Source organism: Ctenopharyngodon idella, chromosome 16, assembly GCF_019924925.1.
Source record: "Ctenopharyngodon idella isolate HZGC_01 chromosome 16, HZGC01, whole genome shotgun sequence".
In the NCBI taxonomy this organism is placed as follows: domain Eukaryota; kingdom Metazoa; phylum Chordata; class Actinopteri; order Cypriniformes; family Xenocyprididae; genus Ctenopharyngodon; species Ctenopharyngodon idella.
The window spans coordinates 34,429,444-34,454,787 of NC_067235.1; the positions used below are offsets into that span (position 1 = coordinate 34,429,444).

The 25,344-nt window shown below is 38.6% G+C and overlaps 1 protein-coding gene across 4 annotated transcripts in view; it reads right to left on the reverse strand.

Annotated features, from left to right (window-relative positions):
- csmd3a (CUB and Sushi multiple domains 3a) overlaps positions 1-25,344 on the reverse strand; it is a 305,727-nt gene that overhangs the window by 130,943 nt on the left and 149,440 nt on the right. For all 4 annotated transcript variants that reach the window (XM_051864521.1, XM_051864522.1, XM_051864520.1 and 1 more), the window contains exons 30-33: positions 23,990-24,184; positions 15,114-15,230; positions 848-961; positions 95-190 (exon numbers count right to left, since the gene is read on the reverse strand). In XM_051864521.1, coding sequence (XP_051720481.1) covers positions 95-190; positions 848-961; positions 15,114-15,230; positions 23,990-24,184 — 522 coding nt within the window. The remainder of the gene's footprint in view (positions 1-94; positions 191-847; positions 962-15,113; positions 15,231-23,989; positions 24,185-25,344) is intronic.

The following is a 25,344-nucleotide window of genomic DNA, read 5'->3' on the forward strand; positions in this document are numbered from 1 at the left end:
ACATTACTGCAAAATAGCATGAGTACAATAAAAGTATTCTTTTCCAACATAGCCTTAACTTAAGTTTACTACAGATTAGTTGGGAATTATATACCTTGATACACAAAATGAAAACCTTTAGCTGTATTTGGTCCCTCGGTTTTGAACCTGATGGTGATTTCATTGGCAGAGCTCAGCGGCAACGGCTCTCCTATGAAATGAGAAATTTGAGGAGGTGAGGAAAAGAAAAACAGTTCTGTTATCTGTCTTCAGCTACAACAACGGCATAAATGAGATCATCAGTATGTCTGCGGAGTGCTGCCACATCAACGGGGTTAAAGGAAATTATGTTTCTTCAGCACGTCAACAAGAGAAGAGCGGTCCAAAGGTCTGACTTAGACTATGAGTGAAAATGTGTGTGTGGCATCCTTTTCTATTTTAATACAACATGTTTTTTTACAAATTATATTATCTACAGTGTCGGCATAGAAATTTGAGTGAAAAATTGAACATCATTGTCATTCGATTGCATTGCACTAACATGTTGCTAGGCAAATAACACGATAACCTATTCAGATTAATTCAGTTTATTGCCAAGGCAACATTTCTAATTTTCATTTAGTAATATTTATATGTCTTTTTTTATTATTTACATTTTTAATAGTTAAATAATAACAACCCTGGTTTAAATGCGCAAACATTCAGCAGCCCAACAGCATGTCAGAAGCACATTAACAGCAACACAAGGATCAGCGCCGTGGGAATGAGACCTGACTGCGACAGTCCTACGTGTAGTTTAATGTCATCTCGTCTCGGCAGACGTGTCTCGGCCTTTAGTTGGTCTCACGCGGTAAACAAAGCCTTTTACCTGAGTGGGAGCCGTAGGTAGAGGTGAGGAGCGGAGACTCGGTGGAGGGCCCGTCAAAGATCTCCACCACATCATTAGAGCTCGTCTGGAAGAACATAAACTGGCCGAAGAGAACTGTAGTGAGAGACAGAGGGGTGGGGGGTAGGGGGGAAGAGTCTTCTTAAAAATAGACAAACTACAAACATTCACTTTTGCTTCTCTGTCGTTGGTGTATTAGACCTGATTACAGTGTATTTATATCTTTACAGGTCGGTATTGCATCTCCAGAAATTCATCAGCTGGCATCACTTCCCAGAGGAAGGTTTTTTGCTGAGTTTTGCTCTTTCATAGGATAAAAATGAAAGCAAACATGACCTTATTTACTTTAAAATAAATATAGACAAACTCAGATGACATATAGAAATAGATGAATGAGCATCGAACATTTGTTCTTGGAAGAGTTTGATGAGACATGTTTGAGTTCATATGAAGATCTCTGCCTGTTTGTTGGCTTATTCATTAGTCATATCTCTCTCTCTCTCTCTCTCTCTCTCTCTCTCTCTCTCTCTCTCTGTCTGTCTGTCTGTCTGTCTGTCTGTCTTTCTTTCTTTCTTTCTTTCTTTCTTTCTTTCTTTCTGTCTGTCTGTCTGTCTGTTGTAACGACTGAGACAAATCAGACACAATTATTTGTTATATTTAACAAATAATTGTTTAAAACTTACTCTGGGGTCTGTCCCCATCCCCCGAGAAGACCAGCCTTAGTTTTATTGCCCTGAAGTATGTGTGTGCTGCCATGTGGAAAAGCAGAGACAAAGAGACACAGAGAAAACCCTCAAAACAGACTTTCCTGCATTCATTTATAGACAGGCTGTTCTATAAATGAACAAAAGCAAATCCATAGGACATAGCATCCATTATTACTGTTTGTGTTTTATATCTGGTTTTTGAATTCAGTATTGTTATGCATATTTTATGATAAGAATCAATGGCTAACATAAACTCACCTACAGCAAGTTTGGTGTCTATGAGTTTGTATTTTGAAGATTTGAATGTTCGTGTATAGGTTATGTCGATACCTATGCAACATATCAGTATTGCAAGAATCTTTAATAGTTTCTTCAAAACAACTTAACCAGTTAATGTGCAGATCCCCTGCTAGAAACACAAAGGATCGTAAACTTTCCTGTCAGGAGCTCATGTATCATTGGTCCACTGACCCAGCACCAGAGGCTAAAAGCCAGCGCACAGTTCTCCTCTCTCTCTTGCTTCTTTGGACGGACTGACGCCCTGCAGGGCGACCTCTTTAGGCTAAGGCCTAAGGGTCTGCCAGGCCTGTAATCCTAAACCTGCAACCCCGGCCCTGTGCTCATCTAGAAGAGTGAAAGAACTCTTCCTACTACAAGATTCAAACTAACCATGCAAGTTTGTTATCGCTTCTTCATTCAACGCAGAAGACATCGATTGCAACTTCAGTACCATCGGACCGAATTCTCAGGACTTCCTACGGCAACAATATATCCAGAAGCTCTCAAAAAGGCAGAGGCCTAATGCAAGTATCGTACGATATATTAAATTGCTTCTAGTTAGTTAAAATTGTGAACCTCCTTTGTTACAAGGGAGTTTTTATGATGAATACTGATGATTCGTTTCCTGGTTTTTGGTTTCTTCGTAGCTCCTACTGTTTCCCACTTCCGGTTTCACTCTATCATTTATCATTTTACCCGTTTATGTGTGACTTGCGTGTATGTACAGTATCACACAGAAGTGAGTACACCCCTCACATTTTTGTAAATATTTTATTATATCTTTTCATGTGACAACACTGAAGAAATGACACTTTGCTACAATGTAAAGTAGTGAGTGTACAGCTTGTATAACAGCGTAAATTTGCTGTCCCCTCAAAATAACTCAACACACAGCCATTACTGTCTAAACCGCTGGCCACAAAAGTGAGTACACCCAATTAGCCATTTTCTCTCCCCGGTGTCATGTGACTCGTTAGTGTTACAAGGTCTCAGGTGTGAATGGGGAGCAGGTGTGTTAAATTTGGTGTTATCGCTCTCACTCTCTCATACTGGTCACTGGAAGTTCAACATGGCACCTCATGGCAAAGAACCCCCTGAGGATCTGAAAAAAAGAATTGTTGCTCTACATAAAGATGGCGTAGGCTATAAGAAGATTGTCAAGACCCTGAAACTGAGCTGCAGCACGGTGGCCAAGACCATACAGCGGTTTAACAGGACAGGTTCCACTCAGAACAGGCCTCGCCATGGTCGACCAAAGAAGTTGAGTGCACGTGCTCAGCGTCATATCCAGAGGTTGTGTTTGGGAAATAGACGTATGAGTGCATTGAAGGGGTGGGGGGTCAGCCTGTCAGTGCTCAGACCATTCGCCGCACACTGCATCAAATTGGTCTGCATGGCTGTCGTCCCAGAAGGAAGCCTCTTCTAAAGATGATGCACAAGAAAGCCCGCAAACAGTTTGCTGAAGACAAGCAGACTAAGGACATGGATTACTGGAACCATGTCCTGTGGTCTGATGAGACCAAGATAAATGATGTCTATCTATCTGTCTATCTATCTATCTGTCTCTCTGTCTGTCCATCTCTATATGGAGAATCAGAAACAATTGATATATTAAAAGCATCTCATTTATGAAGTTTCTTTCCTATGGGTTGAACCACTAACAGAAATGGCGTTCCCCCTTAGTGGCTTTCAAAGGGACCTCGGGTGAAACAAGTAGTCCTAGAGCTAATAAAACTTCGAGTATATGACATCTTCAAAAATATAGCTCATATTTCTGTCCCCCCTTATAGCAGTGCTCCCAACACAATCATCACTTATTGAATTTAGTAGTAACCAACCCTACCAAAGTCACAGCACAAAAGCCCTAACAAGAGATTCAAACTTCTGCAGGGAAATGCAATAAATTAATATTGCAACTCTAAATAAAGCTATAAAACAGTAGAGGAGTCGATACTCGACCTGTAAAGAGAGTAAGTGAATGTGTTTCGCCAGAGGGCCTCAGAACAGAGTCTGCCTTCAGGCAATCTCCGCACATTAGACAGATGATAAAACACTATAGAACGCCAGTGAGAAAAGGTGAGAAAAACAGCGCCATATGTTTGTCATTTTCTATGAATAATTTACAATCACACTTGCTCTTTCTTGCTACTTTCAGGCATTTGAAGGAAATGTGTTTCCTGTAATTGGATGAGGTACGGCAGTTGCACATTTGTTTCGTTTGAAAGCAGCAGCAGCACATTTAGTCAATTTCAGCAACATATGAAGTTAACCTGAGGAGGAAAAACAAAGATAACATAATAATACAGCCAAAGCACACGAAACACTGACTTTCTAAAATCTTATACTTCAGGTGCATTGCAAAACATCATTTTTTAAATCAGTGTTTTTGTCTTGTTTTCCTGTAAAAATAACAAAAAACAGATACATGCACAGTAGTGGACGAAAGTCATTGTTAAAAGTTTTGTAAGAATATTGCATAGTTGTGCTTGGCATCAATAGTTGTATTTGTGAAAATAACACAATGAAACATGACAAATAGTGCCAACATTATTTTTGGCCAGAAGTTATGAACATGTCAAAACAAGAGAGAAATAATGAAATATTAATAACTGATTATGTTACTTTTTCCAGTCAGTTTTTTTTTTTTTATGCATTTTTTTTTTTTTTTTGCCAGATAATTTTGCCAAAAAAATACCTTTATCAAGTTTAGTGTTTTGTTCTTTCCTCATATTTAAAATATTTAAAAAATATAAAATATTTTCCTCATATTTTGATGGTTTAATCAAACTTGTAGAATAACCCCTCTGGACATCAATTTTGTTTAAAATAATATAATATTTAAAAAAAAAAATATATATATATATATATATATATATATATATAAAATATATAAAAGACTAAAATTAAATAACATTTTCTTAGATTTACACTTAAAACAATTTAAAAAAAAAATCTTCCATTGTGTTAAAAAAATCAAAATAACCTAAATTCATGCAATGGCATCATGTCTCTCCAATGCAAATCTATAGTATTTTTCACCCATTTTATTGCCTGCCAGGTTAAAAAAAAATCATAAGTTCGCTTAGAGAGTTTGTGACATATTCACATAGTGATGGTTTGTCTCATGAATATTAATTAGGTGATACTCGACACTGCTAGGTGAACCTCCTGGAGTGCCCAGTCATGAAACTAATTAATATTCATGAGTCAAAGCTATAGAATTCATTCCCATCCTCCTGCATGTTAAGTTTGAGGAAATATTTTTACATAACCTTTTCCCTTGTTTTTATAAATATTTCAGTATATCTCCAATAAGTATTAATACAGAGATGTCAACAATTAACATGTCAACAATTAACATCAAATTATAGCTATAACTTAGTTCTACAAGGCCACGTACACACTGCAGCTAAATTCAGTTGTCAGTTCACCTTTTAGTGCTTAATCATGTTCTGTACACACACAGTTCAGTAAAATACGGGAGTGACAACCGCATTCTACAACCGAATTAACTCCCGAAAAATACAGGTAGTGACAACTGCATTTACAGAAATTCTATGCAGTGCGTACGGAACTGAACGACGTTTTTTAAAGCTCATCGGAGATGTGTCTTTCTTCATGCGTGGTGAATCACATGGAAAGCACAAGCCTTGACTCATTCGAGTTGCCAGATCTTGCTAGTAAAGTCAGCGAACAAGAATAAGCCCATAACAAACTGAAATAAATCCAAATGCTTTATGCTGAAAATAATACCAAAATATCGCGATTTATGTCTGCTCACTTTAATAACTCAATAAACCCGCTTTATGAGACAAGCTTAAAGTCCCCTTGAAATCAAAATTTAAGTTTTTTTATCTTTTAGTATGAATATGTTAGCCCTAAGGTTATGAATAAGCTGGTGTGTTCCAAAACAATGACAAAATTCGCATTTAGGAGATATAAGTATTCAAAACTTACAGTCTCTCACTTCCGCTAAAATGGATCACGGATTTTTATGACATCACATCGCACTTCAGCTTCTCATCAAATCTTCTGTCCAATCAAATGCTCTCTAGAATCTGAAGTCCCGCCCCCTCCTACACTGAAGCTGCGGCTGGAATCGGTCATTTGTTCACACATTTACTAGTTTGTACATGGGGAATGGCACATAGTGCACTATATAGAGGATAGGGAACGATTCAGACAGTGTAAATATGCTTTCCATTGGTGCGCATGAAGTCCGTTTTCGCGTTAGTATAACGTGAACCGCCGCAGCGCGAGCACTGTCTGCTCTGGACCAGGGACACGAGAGCACAGAGCGGATTATATCCGCGAGTCAGCTCAGACCACAAAAGGTATTGGATCCATTTAAATTCTGCACAGAATGCTATAAGTGATATAGAGGAGATTAGGAGGATAAATGGTTAGATATTAAAAGGAAACAGAGGTTTTACTGAGTTTAACAGCTCTGGCTGAGCTGTGATATAAACGAAACGCTATTGGCTATTTTAAAAAAGGGGCGGAGCTGTTCGATGTATCACCCTGTTTTCCTGTTTCAGTTGAAATTACGTCAACACGTTGAATAATGCTGCGTGCTCCAAGACACTTCAGCAGGCCTTTAAACAAGCCCAAAAACGCTTATAATGAGTGATCATGGCAACACACTAAGAGCGCGCTGTGTGAAACTGGCTGTACACGCATAAACAAAACACGACGCCTCTGTCAACTGTGTTAGTATGTTTAGTTAAACTGCTGAAAATAACGAGTGTTTTGTCATTGTAATATTACTTTGGTCACAATAACCAATACCAAACACAAGAGACGCCAGAACGTTGCTATGGTTTCTAAGCTGTCAATCATCGCATTTCCGAGAGTGAGCTGTGTTTCGTACACACATGTAACGATAAACTAGAGGATTCACTCCCGCATTTAAATGCGGTTGTCACTACTGAAACTTACAGTGTGTATGTGTACATTAACAGTATTATAGCATCTCCAAAATCCAGCTTTTCATAACTGACTGTTAAACAGTTAATATTTTCTGATTGGCAGTCACTGGCACTGACAAAACAAATGTATGTATCATTGTATCATGTATCATCTTCAATCAGCTCCTTTTTTAACAACCTCTATTATCATATAACAAACCCTCCTGGAATTAATATTTCAGAGGATGAGAAGCCAAAGTCCCTTCGGGTATGTGGTTTGGCAAGCTTAGCCAATCTTATTATAATACAGGTACATAATATTAGTCAGAAAATCAATATCATGCATTCACTGCACGATTAATTCTGACAGACACAAAGGACGCTGGCTAATTGGGTCTTCTGTTGTTTTGTGTACAAGAACCGTGTGGTGTTTGATCTTCACACAATGTCAGATAAGTAACACTATCCTCCACATGCACAGTACGCAGGTCACACATGCCGTCTGGTTGGACACAATTCTCCCCTGAGGACTGATAAATTAAACAAGATCCAGGCAGGACCAATCAAAATGATCTGAGCTCGACGTTAACGTGCGCAGACTAGAAGGCTCAGCCTTTTCAACTTTTAATGGTTTATTAAGTCAAGGAAATGGCACTGCTGTTGGCTAGGCAACCACTTTCCTTCTCAACAAGGAAAGCAAATCCAGTAGACATCTTTACAGCTGAGGTCACCATTGTGATCTAGAAGGGTAATGGTGAACGGCTGTTCTTGTCCTTAGCAATCTAACAGTGGCTCCGGGCTTTTATAGTAACGATTGTGCATTAGACAAGTGAACAAATAAATCAGTGATGGCTCTCAGCGAGGTTTCTTTTCAGCCAGAATCTGCTGAAGGACCAACAAAAGCAGCTACTTTTTTAGCTGCCTTTGCCTCAGAAGTTTTTTTTTTTTTTCCCTCCCCATAGCATTTCAAAAAGCTGAGCTAGAAAATGAACTGAGATGAATCTGATCGATCTGTTTTAATAGTTTTACATCATCGCATCATAGGCTCCGCCCACTGGTGTTCAGTCGCTTAACACTGACATTTACCTATTCTGGATGTGAGTGTTGCGTCAAAGACAAATAGAAGCCATCATAATCACTGACGCTGTCTACGCTGATACAGTATAAAGATGTACGTTCAGTTTCTGAAGTCATTATAATCACTGACGCCGTCTACGCTGATACAGTATACAGATGTGCGCTCAGTTTCTGAAGTCATTATAATCACTGAAGCTGTCTACGCTGATACAGTATACAGATGTGCGTTCAGTTTCTGAAGCCATTATAATCACTGACGCCGTCTACGCTGATACAGTATACAGATGTGCGTTCAGTTTCTGAAGTCATTATAATCACTGACGCTGTCTACGCTGATACGGTGTACAGATGTCCGTTCAGTTTCTGAAGCCATTATAATCACTGACGCTGTCTACGCCGATACGGTATACAGATGTGCGTTCAGTTTCTGAAGCCATTATAATCACTGACGCTGTCTACGCTGATACGGTGTACAGATGTGCGTTCAGTTTCTGAAGCCATTATAATCACTGACGCTGTCTACGCCGATACGGTATACAGATGTGCGTTCAGTTTCTGAAGCCATTATAATCACTGACGCTGTCTACGCCGATACGGTATACAGATGTGCGTTCAGTTTCTGAAGCCATTATAATCACTGACGCTGTCTACGCCGATCCGGTATACAGATGTGCGTTCAGTTTCTGAAGCCATTATAATCACTGACGCTGTCTACGCTGATACGGTATACAGATGTGCGTTCAGTTTCTGAAGCCATTATAATCACTGACGCTGTCTACGCTGATACAGTATACAGATGTGCGTTCAGTTTCTGAAGTCATTATAATAACTGACGCTGTCTACGCTGATACAGTATACAGATGTGCGTTCAGTTTCTGAAGTCATTATAATAACTGACGCTGTCTACGCTGATACAGTATACAGATGTGCGTTCAGTTTCTGAAGTCATTATAATCACTGACGCTGTCTACGCTGATACAGTATACAGATGTGCGTTCAGTTTCTGAAGCCATTATAATCACTGACGCTGTCTACACCGATACGATGTACAGATGTGCGTTCAGTTTCTGAAGTCATTATAATCACTGATGCGGTCTACGCCGATACGGTATACAGATGTGCGTTCAGTTTCTGAAGCCATTATAATCACTGACGCTGTCTACGCTGATACGGTGTACAGATGTGCGTTCAGTTTCTGAAGCCATTATAATCACTGACGCTGTCTACGCCGATACGGTATACAGATGTGCGTTCAGTTTCTGAAGCCATTATAATCACTGACGCTGTCTACGCCGATACGGTATACAGATGTGCGTTCAGTTTCTGAAGCCATTATAATCACTGACGCTGTCTACGCCGATACGGTATACAGATGTGCGTTCAGTTTCTGAAGCCATTATAATCACTGACGCTGTCTACGCTGATACGGTATACAGATGTGCGTTCAGTTTCTGAAGCCATTATAATCACTGACGCTGTCTACGCTGATACAGTATACAGATGTGCGTTCAGTTTCTGAAGTCATTATAATAACTGACGCTGTCTACGCTGATACAGTATACAGATGTGCGTTCAGTTTCTGAAGTCATTATAATAACTGACGCTGTCTACGCTGATACAGTATACAGATGTGCGTTCAGTTTCTGAAGTCATTATAATCACTGACGCTGTCTACGCTGATACAGTATACAGATGTGCGTTCAGTTTCTGAAGCCATTATAATCACTGACGCTGTCTACACCGATACGATGTACAGATGTGCGTTCAGTTTCTGAAGTCATTATAATCACTGATGCGGTCTACGCTGATACAGATTTTGTTTTGTCAGTGAGGCACAGTGGAATGGAGAGATCACCAAGAAATTTTTGCTGACAGATGAAGCAGCAACTGTATTGGATCTGACAGCAGATGCATCACAAATCGAAAGTAAATGATTTCATAATGCTTTGTCTGTAAATGACGGTTTGATATGGATTATGTTTTCAAAACACTTACTCCTGTGTAATAGCGAGTGGGTGATGACACTGTTTCCTAGCAGTGGCATTAGCCAATCATAACAGTGGGCGTTTACTGTCAAGCCTTAAAGGAGCCGCACCTTAAAGACAGCTTCATTTTATTCATAAGTAAACCTCAGGGGACATATTAAAATAATAAAAAGATCCATGTCATGACCCTTTTAAACTACTGCAAAATAGTCCATCACATTATCCTATTTCCAGTACAAACATAAGAATGTGTCAAAAATAAGGTCCACGCCATATGCTCCTTCAACAACAGAGAGTGGGCAGGTGGATTAGAGACTAACTAGACTTTAATGCCGACAGAATGATGGGAAGAAACGAAACGGCCTGTTGCTCCATCCACGGGGAGGCCCTATGCTACGCCTCAATGCTAGCACACTACAGAACTTCAAATGCTCGCAGACAATATGGATATAAACCCCCACCGCTTTGACACAAACTCGGTGTCAATTATTCAAGGCGGCGCAACAGACAGTAACAACAACAGCGACGACAAACATTTGTGCTAGCAAAGCGGCAGAGCTGAAAGTCGTATTGGTGCAGTTAAAACTCGGTGACTCATCTCTCTTGAGTACGATTCTTCCCAGCATGTTCCTCACTACCAGCCCACCAGGCTAGCCGCAGGCAGTGTTCACACACCCCGACGCCTTGCTTTCCAGCGACAATCAAGGAAAAGTTTTACACCAAAACAACTCTGGAGCTGCTTTACATGCTCCTCTGCCCCCGTCTTGACTACTGGCCCGCGTCGTTTTAAAATGCCCAATTTATGCTCCTTACAAGAACATTATTTTATTTTTGGGGTCTGCTAGAATACATTTACATTATTTAAAGTTCTGTTAAAGAGCTCCCGTCTCTTTAAAGCAGCCTCTCCGAAAAAGCCCAGTCTGCTCTGATTGGTCAGCCAGACAAATCACAATAGATAAACCATTAAAAATATTCAAAATAAAATAAAAACTAAATAAACAGAAACTATAATAATAATAATAATAATGATGATGATGATGATAAAATACCAATTTCAGAGTAAAATTAAACAAAAACTAAATTAAAATGAACACTAGACTGTGCTGAGAAATTTAACACTGTTAAATATTTTAAACGACAGCTAGTTAGCACATTAACTTTTGTAGAAAATTAGAAACTTTATAATTATAAATAAATAAATAAATAGCATTTTCTTGCATTTATTGTATCCCTCATTTTTTTCTGACACTCCCTCATATTTTCTGGCATTTATTACATTCCTCATTTTTTTGCATCCCCATATTTTCATGTATTTATTGCATCCCTCATATTTTTTTTGGATCCCCATATTTTCTTGTATTTATTGCATCACCCATATTTTCTGCATCCCCATATGTTCTAGCATTTATTGCATTCTTCATTTTTTTGCATCCCCATATTCTCTTGCATTTACTGCATCCCCATATTTTTTGATCCCCACATTTTCCAACATTTATTGCATCCCCAATATTTTCTGCAACCCCCATAGTTTCTAGCATTTATTGCATCCTCCATATTTTTTTTGCATTTATTGCATCCCCATATTTTCTGAAACTCCCTCATATTTTCTTGCAGTTATTGAATCCCCCATATATTTTCTGACCCTCCCCCAACTCTGAAACAAGTGGCGTAAAGAAAGCTAGTTTCCCTACTCCCATATTCCCTATTTCCCTAATACGATCCTGAACGCACCATTTTTGTTTCATAACTTTGCAGGTTACATGCACAAACAGCTATATTACACAGTAAAGAAAAGCTAAAACAAAAAAAAAGCACAATAAGTGCCTTTGATAATGCGTTCAGAGCTCGCTTCTTCAACACTGGCTTTCATGTTAATTGCATTAGCCAGTAGTTTGGTTTGAGTCGAAGAGTGCAAAGGTGGAACAAGCGTGTACAGCAGACGTCTCCACTCAGAGATGGAAATGTGTGATTGTGTGTACAAGTGTTTGTTGAATCCACAGCTACACACGTGGGTGTCTGCAGTCATTCAGCGGTGTTTGATGCGACATTGGCCCGCGGGCACGTCCTTACACCCGTGCACACAACCCCCGTACCGGGAAGAGCCACGTGTCCTCGGGGTGAGATTTTTGCGCTCACGCTCTCCGGAAAATCTGCCACCAGTTTAAGGGGGTGTGAATTTGGAATGTTGACAGGGAGCAAGTTGGGATTAGCGTGAGCAATGCAACTATACATCGAAGTCATTGTGATTGGCATAAAAAGACCCGAGCCCTGCGTGAAACACGAAGCTGTCTGCTGCAGTTTACATAAATCTAATAGAGTCCCTAATGCAGCAGCTCTCAAGACGCTGCCAAGATTTCTCATACGCTGAAAATGCTGAGGGACTCCGGTACAACGGGAACAGATTTTCTGCCGTACTGCCCAGATGCACAATGTACGGTTGGTCGACAACTTTCTATAAACGCGCGCGGGAGTCTAATATGTACAATTCATGCCTAAGGCGCTCGTTTGGCAGCTGTGAATAATTCAGTTTTCCTCTCAAAAGACAGATGCTATTTAAAAAATGTCCGGATTTATTATTTGTGACAGAATAATTAAACGTTAAAAGCTGGGCAAAGAAACGGAGAACTGCCTTATTATTCCGTTTAAAAGGTCCTGTATAATTGACGAGCTTAAATGAGAAATAAATTCTTCTGACAGTTCTGTTCAGAGGCGAAAACATCCCTCAGTTGGTAAACCGGCGTCTTATTGATCTCCAACAGGGTGCATTTTTAACCAAATAAAACCTTGATTGAAGTTTTGGTTAATTTTCCCTTTCAGTCATTAAAGTCAACATGAAAAACATTTTACTTCCATAATTGGACACATGATAGTCAATGAGAAAAATAAGTGGAAATATGAACTTTATAGACATCAGGAATTGACATGACATTGACATTGACAATACTTTTATAATGCATTAATTATAAAGGCTTTAAGTAAAGCGTCACCAAAATGTTTTGTCACATTATACATGTCTTTATTTTTACCATTTCTTTGAATAAACCATTTAAAGCATAGAAAAATAGCTCAAACATCTCATGGAATGTCATTAGCCAATTATTTGCATCAAATATTTGTACAGAAATATATAAGAAACTGTCCCTGTCAGAGACTAAAAATACCATGGAGTGAAAGTCACTATTCTGACCATGTTCTGTTTTAAATCTGAGGATGAAAAGTCTAAAACTCTGAGTTGAGAGGTTTTTTGAAGAGTTGAGAACTTCAAGTCCTGTTTGATGTGATATTTTAAGAAGACCTTCAACACTTGGTGTCTTTCTTCCTACAGACAGTTAAATCATCAGAACACTTTCATAATCAAGTGAGACGCCCTACAGCATCATCCCTAAACTCTTAGCATTTAGTAGAGTTAGAACAGACTTAATAATATAAACTTCTATAATCTGAAGAGGGTTTGATAAAAGACATGAAAGACGGGCTACTCATAATAATTTTGGGATGTGTGTCTTTGGAACACTTTCACACAGTTTTCTTGGACAGTTCATGTAAGGTTTGAAACTGGTATGAAAGTACTTCAAAAGTGAACTGAAAATCATTACATATATTTTGCTAATAGCAGCTCGCATTCGGCACATATCTTGCAATGCATTAGTGGGAAACAGATACGAGTTTTTCTGTGCATCTGAAGTTTCATTAAGTTACAGTGTTAAACAGCTGCCGTTAGATTCCCAGCGGTTCGTACATTGATGATGGAATCATAACGCGGTTTAGAACAAATATTACAGTATGAGGGGCAAGAAGGAGCATCATCTAACTCCGCTATGGGCCAAAAAATATACGCTCAATTTTTTTTTTTTTTTTTTAATTCAATAAAATATTAATATACACTCTAAAAAATGCTGGGTTAAAAACAACCTAAGTTGGGTTGAAAATGGACAAACCCAGCAATTGGGTTGTTTTAACCCAGGGATCGGGTTGTTTTAACCCAGCGGTTGGGTTGTTTAACCCAGTGAATTGGTTGTTTTAACCCAGCGATTGCATTGTTTTAACCCAGTGAATTGGTTGCTTTAACCCAGCATTTGGCTTGTGTTAACCCAGCAAACTGAATGTTTTAACCCAGCGAATTGGTTGTTTTAAACCAGCAATTGGGTTGTTTTAACTCAGCGAATTGGTTGTTTTAACCCAGTGGTTGGGTTAAATGTTTGCCCAACATGCTGGGTAGTTTTATTTAACTCAAGTATTGTTTAAAAATTACTGTAATGTTGCTTAAAATGAACCTAACAACCAATGGTTAAAACAACCCAATCACTGGGTTTTGTCCATTTTCAAACCAACTTGGGTTGTTTTTAACCCAGTATTTTTTAGAGTGTATGTTACAAAGTAATCATACTGCACTGACACTATCAGATGAGAAGAAAACTTGAACTGATCTGAATAATGACTCTATTGTCTTCTTTAGAACTGCTTTACAGCTTTAGTCTCATATTTGATGAAGTTTGCATAACTGATTCTGTTATAAAGTTACAGCAGTTTTTGAGTCACACCAAAAAGTTGCACTTGAACATCTTGTTCAAAAGTCTCATCTCGTTTTTAGTTCTGAACCTTTCACAGGCTGGTCAAAGTACAATAAAGTGTCATTTGTGGCGGCCCAGAGCTACAGTAAACACAATGAACAACAAAAACAATCGCAGTTAAAGCTCTTCAGTCCTAGCCTTTCTTAAGTGTAGAAGTTTCTATGGTTCATGTAAGGTCACTAAAGCATTTTCCTTTGTTTGTTCCTGGATGGCTTGGTATCCTGCTGTGCACAGTTGATGCTGCTTGTTACAAGCAAAACTAAACAAATACAGTGTGTACATGCATAAAATATGAGTCTCTAAGCTCTAAACATGATCTCATTCACCCCAGAGACTCAAAGCCCGAACCGTTTCAGAAGTTCTGATCCTGCTGGGCTGCAGTGACGCTCCTGATGTTAGGCAAAACAGACAATCTGAGATTTTGATTTTAGAAACCCTTGAAGACTAAAGGATTTCTGGAATTGTTGCAGAAACACCCACAAATGCGCATTTAATTTGTGACTACTGTGCCTATTCAATTACAGGAAATGCAGTTCTCAGAAATGAAAAGAAAGACATTTCCCCTCCCCCCTCAATTTTCCGTTTTTTTCCTTATTAAAAGGGTTCGTTTCTCAGCAGCACATGCATGTTCTGTACAATAGCAGCGTTTAGTCTTTCATCAATAAACCTTGACGTTCATTTCTATTCATTTGCGGTCAGGTTGAAAGCTCTGTGTTTCTTACCGAACTCTCCTGGCACTGAGATCTCGTACACGCAGGTCTGGCCCTCGGTGTAGTTGCGAGGGTAGTTTGGAGACAGAACGGTGCCCTCTGACCCCGTCGACCGACTTCCACATGGAGCTGGAGGAAACAAATTAAATTCAGTATGGTTAAATTCAGTATGAATGCATGTTAATATCTGAAACACCATTTTATGTCACATCATTTCAATCATTTTTTGCTTGTTTTACAGACCAATTCAGCACTTCAATCAGCTGTCTCTTTCTTTCTTTCTTTTTTTCTTTATTTCATGTTTTAATGCATTTTAAATTTGAATTAAATTTTATGCACATTGGTTATGGAATGATATTCAAGCCACCATTACTCTAGAACCAATTCCCATAAAAAATTCCAGTGTGCACTGAAGGAATCATGGTGCTGTTTTCATTGATCTTTTGGACGGACGGACGGAAGGATGGACGGATGGAAGGATGGACTGATGGACAGAAGGACGAACAGATAGACGGATGGATGGATTGATGGATTGATGGATTGATGGATGGATGGATGGATGGTAGGATGGATGGATTGAGGGATGGATGGATTAAGGGATGAATGGATGGATGGATGGTAGGATGAATGGATTGAGGGATGGATGGATGGATGGATGGATGGATGGATGGATGGATTAATGGATGGATGGATGGATGGATGGATGGATGGATGGATTGATGGATGGATGGATTAATGGATGGATGGATGGATGGATGGATGGTAGGATGGATGGATTGAGGGATGGATGGATGGTAGGATGGATGGATTGAGGGATGGATGGATGGATTAAGGGATGAATGGATGGATGGATGGATGGATGGATGGATGGATGGATGGATGGATGGATGGGTGGATGGATGGATGGATGACTGGCTGGATGACGGATGGATGGATGGATTGAGGGATGATGGATGGGCGGATGGATGGGTGGAGAGATGCGATGGATGGATGGATGGATGGATGGATGGATGGATGGATGGATGGATGGATTGAGGGATGAATAGATGGCTGGCTGGATGATGGATGGATAGCTGGATGGATTGATGCACTAAAATTAAATTAAAAATTAAAATTAAAACAAACTAATATTAAATATTAAAATTAATATTAAAAACTGAAAATATAAAATTAAAAACTCTTTCAAAATATTATAATAAATAAATATATTATTTATTATTATAGAATAAATACTATAATAGTATTATAAATAATATTAAAATATCACTGATGTGATATTTTATTTCTGTACAAATACATTTTTTGCCACATTAAAATTTAATGTAGTTTAAATGTACATTTTCAACAATTATTTATTGATTGATTGATTTTGTCCTACACTGCAGGAGGACATTAGTTCATGACGTGTTTATGGATTTATGCTGATCAAGTCTCCAGTATGATGTTACATTACAGCTGAAGAACATCACAAACGTTCTTGCAATAAACTTTTTTTAAAACTTTTTTTAAACTGCCTTGTAAAGAAATGTTAAAGTTAATAAAAAAACATACTTTGCTGCTGACGTTGTCGTTTAACAACATGTAGCATAAAGAAATAGCTACATTTTTTATTTTGCCTCAAGGCCAAAACAATTTTTTTCCCCTCTGTAAGAGCGAGCCAACCTCATTTTTTTCAAAACAGATTTGTCAAAAACATTAAGTATAATAAAGTAAAACTTTTACTTTTTGGAAAGTGGGAATACGAGTGCACCTTAAACTGAAGCATGTCTAACAAAGGCAACATACAGTAAGGTGTAAATCTATATAACGTGGCAGGATATGACAGCAGCGGCGGGAGCGCTAGAGTTACAGCAGGCATTGTGAACAGCACTCAGTCATTCATCAACCGGCGAGAACAGAATTATAGGCCTGACAATAATACTTTTCAATCTTATACTCTGAAATACAAAGATACAGTCATTGTGCAATCATCGATTAGAGAGCTGCTTGAATTATTTCTCCACAATAAGTGAAACAATTTAGCATAATGCAAGAGAGATGGGCAAAAATTATTGTGGCAAAAGTGGGATAAAAAGTGATTAGGATCTAATGGAGCAGACAGAAGCTCTCATCCAGTCACACGACTCTATGAAATATAAATCTTTCTTTCCAGTGACATTTATAGCCTTTGACTCGAGCAAGTGGGAAAACTGCTGCGCCGTTTGCATTATTTGATGTGAAATTCAAAGTCTCTGTGTGGGTTTATTACTGCTGATCCCACAATATTCTGTGGTGAAATATTAATTCCAGATGATTAGCAAACAAGACGCAGTGACAGAGTCAATACATCAGAGCGCTAAATCATTCACTCCTGAGTCAAAGAACATCATCATTTGTGACTCATGTTATAATTGCTCATCTCTGCTGCTGACAAGAAAAGTGTTTACCATGTTTCATGTCAATTTAAACATCTCCCAGCGCTGGAGTTTCACAAATCTATAAATGTACACATGCCGTATATAACTCATACAGCATGATGGCTTGCAAAGGTTGGTGATTTTTCTTTCCAAAAGTGGCTATATATCACACTGAGGACAATGAGGGATTCATACACAACTATTAGAAAAGCTGCAAAAGCTGCAAACATTCACTGATGATCAAGAAGGAAACACGATGCATTAAGAGATGGGGTGAAAACTTTTGCACACTATATATATATATTGCTGTAGTTCTTGTGTTTCTCTTTTCCTTCAGTGATTCTGCTTGTTAACAGCAGGTGTTCATCATTAATGGTCAATGATCATGTAATTAATCACTTAATTATATTAGCACCCTTAGTAATTATGAGCAAAGGCGGCTGTGAAAATAAATCTGTTTGATCTTACATTCAAAAAAAAAATCACAAAATTATAACCTTTCATTGAAGGAAAAGAATCGAAAGTGGCGGGGGGGGGGGATCACATTATGTAATAAATGTTTTTCTCCAAAACATGATGGCCACAATTATTGGTACCCTTTTATTTAAAACTTTTTGCAATCTCCTTTTGCCAAGATAACAGCTCTGAGTCATCTTCTATAATGCCTGATGAGTTTGGAGAACCTGACAAGAGATCAGAGACCATTCCTTCATGCAGAACCTCTCCAGATCCTTCAGATTCCCAGCTCCATGTTGGTGCTTCTTCTCTTCAGTTCACTCCACTCATTTTCTTTAGGGTTCAGGTCAGGGGACTGGGACGGCCATGGCAGAAGCTTCATTTTGTGCTCAGTGACACATTTTTGTGTTGGTTTTGATGTTTGTTTTGGATCATTGTCCCGATGGAAGATCCAACCACAGCCCATTATTGGATTTGAAGCAACATGGCTCAGGTTTTGATTTTTTATCTGTTGGTATTTGCTAGAATCCATGATACCATGTATCTGAACAAGATGTCCAGGACCTCCAGCAGAAAAATAGGCCCACAACATTAAAGATCCAGCAGTATATTTAACCGTGGGCATGGGGTACTTTTCATCCATGTGTGCACCAAACCCATCTGGTGAGTTTGCTGCCAAAAAGCTCTTTTTTTTTACGTTTCATCTGACCATAGAAGCCGGTCCCGTTTGAAGTTCCAGTCGTGTCTGACAACTGAATATGCTGGAGACTGTTTCTGGATGAGAGCAGAGGATTTTTCTTGAAACCCTCCCGAACAACTTGTGGGGATGTAGGTGCTGTTTGATAATTTCTTTTAGGCTTTCTGAGACTCAAGACTCAACTAATCTCTGCAATTCTCCAGCTGTGATCCTTGGAGAGTCTTTGGCCACTCAAACGTTCCTCCTCACCGCACATTAGGGCGATTTAGACACACGTCCTCTTCCAGGCAGATTTGTAACATCTTTAGTTGATTGGAACTTTTTAATTATTGCCCTGATAGTGGAAATTTGCTCATATTTACTAAGGGTGCAAATAATTGTGGAGGGCACTGTATATATATATATATATATATATATAAGGCAGAACAAACTGTTCTGACTTCCTTTGTGAAGGATCACGCCCCTCAAACTCCCCAGTAATTCACACTCTTCTCTCACACACACACACACACACACACACACACACACACACACACACACACACACACACACACAGTGTTCCAGCTGTCTCCAGAGGCACAGGTAAGCTGCAGCTCATAATCCAGCTGCTCTAACAGGTGGAGGAAGAGTGTACGAGAGGCGTCAGATCCCGTCAAGCCCTTGTGGGTTTGTACACACATGTGACAGGGTGATACAGTCCATACACCAGACCCCGACACAGACACATCCATTATTAATCAATGATTTGCAGGTGGAAGAGCACAAGGCTGAAACGACACCTATGAAGTGATGGCAGGAATGAAGAGTGTTATGAGTGCAGTCTCATCCTCCATGACAACACAGACAGAGAGAGGTAATTGGCAGGAGACGGATCTGAGCGGAGACTCACACTTCAGAGGTAAAAACAGAAAAAAATGTTTAACTAGTGTCGAGGCACAACTGAAGGTTAGTTTTACTTCTGTAATCCGGTGTTGGGTGTAATGCATTACTATATCCCATTTCACTTGAAGTAAAACTTTAAATGATATTCTTTTACCTGCGAAAGCTCATTAATTACTAAACCCAATCGATACACTTTTACCTTGAAATTTCACTTTTTGTTTTACATGTAAATGCATTCCCTTACAAAAAAATAAGTATACTTCAAGTTCATTTTATTAAGTATAATTATGCAAGGTTCAAATATACTTTTAAGTATACTTTATGTAGTAAGTATACCAATATCGATGTACTAGAAGTATACTTGTAAGTGTACCGTTTCAATACTTGGGACTAAATTGGCCCACATTTAGTGTATAAAAGTATACTTTAAGTGTAACAGTAGTAAACGCTGAGTAGTTTACAACTAAGTTTTTCGTTTGTTATGCAACTATACTACAAGTGAACTTACAGATATACTAATAGTTTACTAGTTAAATACTTGTAGCACATTTTTTAGTTAATAAACCACACTTTGAAGTGTACTCTCAGTAAACTACTAGTTTAGTAGTTTTATACTGCAAGTATACTTGTAAGTTTTCTTTAAGTGAACATAACATCATACTTATAGTTTACTATTTATATATTATTTTTGCACTTTAAGTGTACTACTATGTTCCTATTTAGGTATTAATTTATACATTTATAAATATACCTTTAACCATACTTTAACTCTTTCCATTTTGAAAACATTTTTTTCTAGCTTCATCCACTTGAATGTGGGTAAATAAAAAAAGCAACATTTTAACCTGAGAAAAAGCTGAGAAAATCTCATTTTTGTCAAAGAGTACATCCGGATGGGAATCAGAACGATGATCAAAAAATACATAAAGGATATTTCTGAGAAGTACATAAAAAGTAGACTGCAAGTGCACTTTCTTATTTCTAGTTTAAAATAAGTATACTAATAGCACACTTGAATAATCCTCTTTTTCGTAAGGGTTTAGTGTGTTCAAGTTTATTCCACGTCTTACATTTTAAAATCAACATGAAAATGAACCTGATTTAATTTCTTATATACATCCCTGGTCATCATGATTCATCAGTGCACATTTTACTATATAAAAATAGCTTTTGTTCATAATTTTTCATCAAAACATATTTGACGTCAATCTTTCTTCCTTCCCTTTTTCAACCTTCAATCACCTGAACAACAAACAATTCCTGATGATCATATTTTCTCATTTAGAAATACTTGAAAAAGGATATTCAATAAGGACGAAAAAATGACTGGGAATCAGTTAGATTGTGAAAATTGAGAGTTGAAAGGAATAATGGAATAATTAGATGAATCATGCACAGTAAGACCATTAAAACAGTAAATTGAGTTCATATTGATGAAACCGAATCTATTTAATATGCATCTGTCTGATTATTCAGCGAGTGGTTAGTCACACGGATAAAACTTTCGTCTTCAGTCAATCTCTCCAAGGTATAGCAAGAAACATCACAAAATATGCTGAACACAAAGTCTTTCCATAACATTTTCACTCTCTCCTAGGAGATGTGTGGAGCGGCAGCTCTGTGAAGATCATTTGCAAAATAGCGCAGAACAATGAGGCATTACTGAATCATTGTGAGTTGTTACCCACTGCGCTGTCACCAAAAACCATTGCTTTTGTTCCAGCAGACTGACGGCTCATTCCACATAACGCTTTTCCAGCACAAACTTAGCCAATAAGGGTTATACCGAAGCAAGGCCACCCATGCATGCATGGAAAAAACAACAACTCTAAAATCAATAGACTAGCCTTCAGACCAGATCTGTGCATTCAAACTTCTGTGTGATTCATTTCTGTAGCATCCACTTGTTTCCTCATACAAGAATACAAAGAGCTCTCTCTGTTTGACAGGGAATAATGCACTTATAATACTGGACTTCATGACTAGTTCATGGGATGCCGGTGTAAGACTTCTTAACTACAGCCAAAGTCCCTTTCAAGGAAAGTCGAAAGGGCAGCTGTTTTGGCATTCAAGACCAAGTCCTATCTATTTGAATGGGGGAATCCTGGAATCTCAAAAACTGCTTGCTGAACTCACTACTAAATAACATCATTGGGATGTCAATGGATTGTGAAAATTGAGAGTTATACATAAGAATATAAAGAATATATATATATAAGGAATAATGGAATAAAGTGATGAATCATATACAATAAGACCAACAGTAAATAGAGTTCATATTCATGAAACCATTCACATCTGTCTGACCGATGACTTTACCAATCAGCGATTGGCTCTTTTACTTAGAAGGCGGGACTTATACTGCCATATTTCATGTTGTAATTTCTCTCATTCATTCTCAGTAATATGAGTGTGTCATTTTTGTATATCTCAAGTCTTTGCTATAACTTAACTGATTGGGCAGCCGCTTCGTCAGAAAGACCTTGACTAGTTATACTAACAATCTGACAAATTTGCATGCAAATATAATTAAAACATCTTAAAGGGGACATATTACGCCCCTTTTCACAAGATGTAATATAGAATGTGTCTGTGAAGTTTCAGCTCAAAATACCCCACAGATCATTTAATAACAGCTTGTTAAATTTGCCCCTATATGGGTATGAGCAAAAACACGCCATTTTTGTGTGTGTCCCTTTAAATGCAAATAAGCTGCTGCTCCCGGCCCCCTTTCCAGAAGAGGGCGGAGCTTTAACAGCTTGCGCTTCGGTCGCTCAACAACAACAAAGCTGGAGAATCTTAGCAGCCAAAATGAGGATTGTCAGTAACGGTGTTCAGCCTTACATTGTTCAAACCGGAGTCGACACTGATGGAGAGACTCATAGAATGAAACTGGAGGTTTCTGAATGGTTAGTGCTGTGGAGTTGATTCAACTCATCGACTAGCATGTGCCATCATGTTGCAAAACCCGTATGGACGCCCACTATACATAGTCATACACACCAGGCTAATGTCTATGATTGCTATCAAATGCTGTGAATGATCTAATATCTTTTCCAAAATATCGCTCGAACAGAAACGCTCCTTTTTTGGCAGTCGAGCTTGCCAGGGTCAACCTGCGGCTATAAAGACTCTAAAATAGTGTTCAGTGCTCTTCTGTGCAGCCAACGACAGAACAGTTAGCATGCTTTGCTCCAACTTTTGCCATGGCGTTAGAACTGGTACACCATTGTCGTTTGCTAAAACAAAATGGCGGCGCCGTGGGTGGAAACGTGCAGATTAAGGGGTGGTAATATTATAACAAGATCCCATTCCTACGTCACAAGGGGAGCGAATTCTGAGCGGCTCGTTTTTTCACATGCTTGCAGAGAAAGGCTTGCCAAAACAAAGTTACTGGGTTGTCCTTTTTCATGTTTTCTGGGTTCATGTTTTCATGTCACTGGGTTTCACTTAAACATGGAAAAAGTCAGATTTTCATGATACGCCCCCTTTAAACGATAGTATTTCATCAGCAAAATGTTAAACGGTTGGAGATAAACCTAGTTGTTAAGTTTAGGTATTGGGTATATTAAGGGATGTAGAATAAGGTCATGCAGAATAAGGCATTAATATCTGCTAATAAGTAGTAATAAACAGCCAATATACTAGTAATATGCAAGCTAATAAGCAACTAGTTAACAGTGAGAAATGAACCCCTGTTACCATGTTATGTTGTTCATAATCTTTCATCAAAACATATTGAACGAACTTTGCATTTCGACTGACATCACAAATTCTTCTTTCGTTCCTTTTCAACATGACCTCCAAACAATTCCTCATGGATAAAATCAAGCTCCACCCTACATATTTTCTCACTCATAAATATTTCAAATTGTGCAGCTTAAGCATCAGAAGCAGAGAAAACCCTTCTTATGCTTGTAGGTTTATTGATTTGCATGTAAACCCATGAAACAGACTCTCACAATGAGGTGATTTTTGATAGTTATCAGCATTTTGTTGACACTCATTGAGAGTTCACATGCACATCTCAACCTAATTATGCCTAGTAATCAGCCAACGTGTAAGGTCACATAAATGCCTTAAATGATCTTCGTTTATTACTGAAAGGTCATCCAGAACACCCCGATTTCTGTCAGCTTATTCAATAAATGCCTGTCTAACACAGTACGAAGGCGGTTTTCTAGCATTCCCAGTTTATTGATTTGCATGCAAACCCTTAAAGCGTATTTTTCGAATGATTATTTTCAATAGTTATCAGTCTACATGCAAACACCCTTGTGCTCATCTGGATTAAATAAAAAAAGGGATTTGAAATTTTGACTTTCATTCACTACTAAAACTTAAAGCACACAAACAGACGCTGCATCTCCAAAAATAGAGCGTCACGCAGGTATTTGGGTCATAAGGGGAGGTTCGGCTCATATTCCCGCATAATACAGATGGAAACATAAAAGTACCTTGGCAGCTGGGCAGAGCTCTGTTCCACTCGGGTCTGTTGGTGCCGCCCATGACACAGGTGAGACTGGAATAACCCTGGAGCTGGTAGCCTGGATCACAGTGGAAGGTCACAGTGGAGCCCAGCTTATAGTCTACACCCAACCGTGTGCCGTTCATCACGCTGCCCGGGTCAAAACAAGCCTCACGCAGTTTAGCTATACGGGAGAGGAACACAAGACATATGGCGTATGATAAAGCTGTAGAAGATGAAAAGATCTGATGGGATGAAATGCCAAGCGGCAACCTTTAAAACTTTCCAGTTCGCGGTCGAGCATCTTGAAATAGTATATCATGACAATCTTAAAGTCGCCATGAAATCAAAATAGACAATTCTTATTTTTTTATGGAAAATTGCAGTTTTTATTATAAATAAATTATTCATTGAATCAGATCATAATCTTGAATCAGAATAACTTCCCCTCCCTCTTGCAGCGACAGCTCTTCTCTGATGATGAGGGCGGGGCAACCTGTCACTCACATGAGATCCACCAATAGCAAACCACAACCATCCAATCAATTCCCCACAGACAAAATCAAGCCCCGCCCTACATTTGTTCTTGTTCCAGAAGAGTTTCACTCACATATACGGCAAAATAGGGAAGATAAAAACAGCGCAGCTTCCCTTTCATGCCGATTTTAACTCCTTCCCTGCCAGATTTTTATTTTTAAAGGATTAGTTCACTTTCCTGATAATTTCCTCACCCCCATGTCATCCAAGATGTTCATGTCTTTCTTCAGTGGAAAAGAAATGAAGGTTTTTGAGGAAAATATTCCAGGATTTTTCTCCATATAGTGGACTTCACTGGGGTTCAACGGGTTGAAGGTCCAAATGTCAGTTTCAGTGCAGCTTCAAAGAGCTCTACATGATCCCAGACGAGGAATAAGAGTCTTATCTAGAGAAACCATCGGCCATTTTCTAAAAAAAAATAACATTTATATACTTTTTAACCACAAATGCTCATCTTGCACTGCTCTGTGATGCTCCACGCATTACGTAATCACGTTGGAAAAGGTCACGCGTGACGTAGGTGGAAGTACCGATCCAGTGTTTACAAAGACTAAGTCAAACGGCCTTTACAAAAAAAGGTAAAACAACGATGTCGGACGATTTTGAAGTTGGAGGAGAAACCGCAGTACTTCTACCTACGTCACGCGTGACCTTTCCAACATGATTATGTAATGCGTGGAGCATCACAGAGCAGTGCAAGATGAGCATTTGTGGTTAAAAAGTATATAATTTTTATTTATTTTAGAAAATGACCGATGGTTTCTCTAGATAAGACTCTTATTCCTCGTCTGGGATCGTGTAGAGCTC